Source organism: Trachurus japonicus, chromosome 1 (genome assembly GCF_045865225.1).
Source record: "Trachurus japonicus isolate A0001 chromosome 1, Traja_1.0".
Lineage (NCBI taxonomy): Eukaryota > Metazoa > Chordata > Actinopteri > Carangiformes > Carangidae > Trachurus > Trachurus japonicus.
The window spans coordinates 40,295,629-40,299,060 of record NC_140907.1 but is presented as its reverse complement, the minus strand read 5'-3'; the positions used below and the strand labels follow the sequence as shown (position 1 = coordinate 40,299,060).

The 3,432-nt window shown below is 45.7% G+C and overlaps 1 protein-coding gene across 1 annotated transcript; it reads right to left on the bottom strand.

Moving 5' to 3' along the window:
• Positions 1 to 965: 965 nt before the first annotated feature.
• Positions 966 to 2,970, bottom strand: LOC146992619 (E3 ubiquitin-protein ligase TRIM21-like). The gene has a single exon (XM_085788002.1). The coding sequence runs from the start codon at positions 2,950 to 2,952 to the stop codon at positions 1,294 to 1,296; it is 1,659 nt and encodes a 552-aa protein (XP_085644128.1). The 5' UTR covers positions 2,953 to 2,970; the 3' UTR covers positions 966 to 1,293.
• Between the last annotated feature and the right edge of the window lie 462 nt (positions 2,971 to 3,432).

The following is a 3,432-nucleotide window of genomic DNA, read 5'->3' as shown; positions in this document are numbered from 1 at the left end:
CAACACTAGGGCTGTCAATCTTCCCCCCCAAATCAGGTTCGAATTTCTAACCTCTCTCAATATTCAAATAGGCCTAATATTCGAATTTTTTGGGGCACACTTTCCTGATCCACCACTAATATAGTCAGATATAAATACATGAAAGGAGGCTCCCACATGCTTGAGCCTAAACTGCTGAATAATAACACATGTCCTGTTATTTTCAGCCTTCTATGAATACTATATTTCAGCCTACAAGTCAGGGTCCTGAAATGTGTTTCTCTTAATAAACATTATACAGATCTCGGGGTTTGCAGGTATCACACACATCACACACACACACACACACACACGCACAGACACATGTGTTGCTGTGTTATCTCTCCCTCCTCTGCCACCGGGCTGTAGAAATGACACGGTCAGGTCGGGGCCGTCAGGTTGTGCCTCGCGCTTCTTCTTCTTTCTTTTTTTTTTTTTCCACGGCGTCGTTGCCGAGCAGATGTTTTTGTGTGTGACCGGAGCTCTGGAGGGGAGACTGGCTGGGCGCTGTGCAGCCCAGTAGGACGCTCGTGTGTGGGTGAGAGGGGCAGGGAGACCGGGCTTGAGCGCAGCAGAACTCAGACGTATCAGGGCCACGTTCCAGGTTGCAGCGGCGACACGATTCACCTAATTAATCGTTTTTTAGAACCATTATTTAATCAGCACCATTTAAGATACTCCGGCACGGGCGGCGGGCGCTCTGACAGGGGGGGCTGCAGCCCTGGCAGCACCCCCCTTCCCGCGCTACTGCTGACAGACCCGTGTTTCGGTCCAAACACTCTATGTAAGTGATTGCTGTCGGAAGATATAACTATTTAAGACTTATAACACAAATATATCGCTTACTTCTGCTTTAACAGTGGTAATAAAACTCAATAGCTTAGTGTGAGACTGAAGAATGGAACTATTTGCAATACAAAAAACTTTTATAAACATGTGCTCTACTTTTGGATGATTTATTCACTGTATGACATCAAATAAATTAACTTTTCTCCAATTTTCATAGGAGAAGAGTCATAGTGATCAACAGTTACATTAATAAACACCTGCATCTGCTTCGAACTCCCCAAACTTTACAGATTCATTTCAGTGGTAAACCATTTTACCTGTTTCCACTGATCTAATGAAATCAACTAAAGAAACAAGTGATTAAACAGCAGTTATCACAGTTAACTTTCCTGTGTGAAGATGATCTGATGAAGGTTAACTCAGTAGAAAACTAAAATATTTACATTGTTCAGTATTGACACTAAATATTTACATTTGTTCCCTGAATTAAAAATTAACCAATCTCTCCGAAGAACTTGATTTTTTGATCTGAAGAGGACAGATGATCAGTGGGGCAGAGTTTTTACCTCCATCATTAGGCCAGGGACAGAAGTATGGGTGTAGTTTGTCAGTGAAGCAGCAGCCAGTGAAGGAGTAGATGAGAGCTGCAGCATCTACGTCATAAAAGGAGACCAGACCCTCCTCATAATCCACAAACACCCCCACCTTCTCAAGACCAGACCTCAGAGTGAGAGGGACTGGGGGGCCAGCACCAGTTTTGAACTCATTTCCATTTCTCAACAATATAGTCCAGAGACCTCTCTGAGGACTCAGTGTGATGCTTCCCTTCCTGTTGATCGACTTTCTGGCCACTCCCAGATCCCAGTTGGTTTTTCCTTTAACCTGAACCTCAAAGTAAAATCTGCCTGAAAAGAAACTCTGTTTTCCTAAGACACAATGACATTTATCAAATCTCTCTGGGTTGTCTGGGAGATTCTTCTTCACATCACCATCATGAACTTGTTTTCCATCATCAGACAGGATGAGATCAGGATTTGCTGTATCAGGATCCAGAGTCACATCCACTGCAAACTGCTGGACCATCTTCATCTTGATCTTCTTCATCTGTCCACAGAGCGTCTCCTCCAGCTGAGACACAGCTCTCACCAGAGTCCCCTCATATGATGGTGGACGGACTCTGACCTGTGTCCAGTCCTTGGTGGGTGCAGCAGCTTTCAGGGATGGGAAGCTTTGGAGGAGGTGGAGGTGGTCTTCAGAGAGTGAGAGCTGCTCCACCTCAGTGCTTCTCTTCTCCAGCTCAGAGATTTCCTGTTCCAGCTCTGTGATGAAGTCTTCAGCCTGTTTCTCTGAGCTTTTCTCTTCCTCTTCCATCTCCTTGATGAGCTGCTTCAGTCGTCTGTCAACCGACTCCTTCAGAGCAGTGAAGACCTCAACACCTTCTGCTTTCTCTCTGTCTGCAGCAGCTTTACTGATCTTCACTGACTGTTTCATCTCCTCAATCTTCAGTCGTCTCTTCTGGATCATCTGCTGAGTTTCAGCCTTTGTCTCCTGCAGCTCTGCCTTCTTTCCTTCATATTCTTCTCTCAGAGGAACAAACTCATGAGTCTTGTGGTCTAAAACAGAGCAGAGCGTGCAGACACATGTCTGGTCGGTCTGACAGAACAGCTCCAGAGGTTTATCGTGCTTCCTACACATCCTGTCCTCCAGGTTCTCCACAGGCTCCATCAGCTGATGTCTCCTCAGACGAGACACTGTCAGATGAGGCTCCAGGTGAGTCTCACAGTAGGAGGCCAGACACACCAGGCAGGACTTCAGGGCCTTCAGTTTGGTTCCAGTGCAGACGTCACAGGGAACTTCTCCCGGTTTAGAAACTTGTTGCTCTGAGCTTCTGGTTTTCTGTTGAGCTTCACGTCTGAACTGAGCAACAACCTCAGAGAACAGAGTGTTGATCTTCAACTGAGGTCTTGTGTAGAAAACCTCTTTACACATTGGACACTGACACCTGTCACTAACGTCCCAGTGCTGAGTGATGCAGCTCTGACAGAAGTTGTGTCCACATGGTGTACTGACTGGATCAGTGAAGACATCCAGACAGATGGAGCACAGGAACTGATCTTCAGACCTCAGGTTGCTGGCAGCAGACATGTCTACACACTGAGGGAGAGAAAACAAACATTCATTTAAAAAGTCTGTCACAGTCACAGGTCATCGTAACGATTCAGTGCTGAAGTTTAGGGTAACTTGCTTGGTTTTGGTTCTTGATGACGGTTTGCCTTCTCATTAACAATGACACCCGGCCCCTTCTCAGGTGTGAATCAAAACCCAAGAAATGGAGGCTATCAATGAGCACATTACCTCAGTGGACAGCAACATCAAGTTCACAAGGGAGGATATGAAGGACAACAGGTTGTTGACCTAGATTGAGCTGTGCCCATTGCCAAAAATGGTAGTCTGCCATTGAAGACAACCGAAAACCCACAAGCATGGAACAATACTTCTTGTTTGACCACAAGGGAGGATAAGAAGGACAATAGGTTGTTGACCAAACACTGGTCCATGGGTTCAGTTTACACCGGAATATCCCTTTAAGGCAAATACAAGTCCATCCCAAAGACAAAACACCTG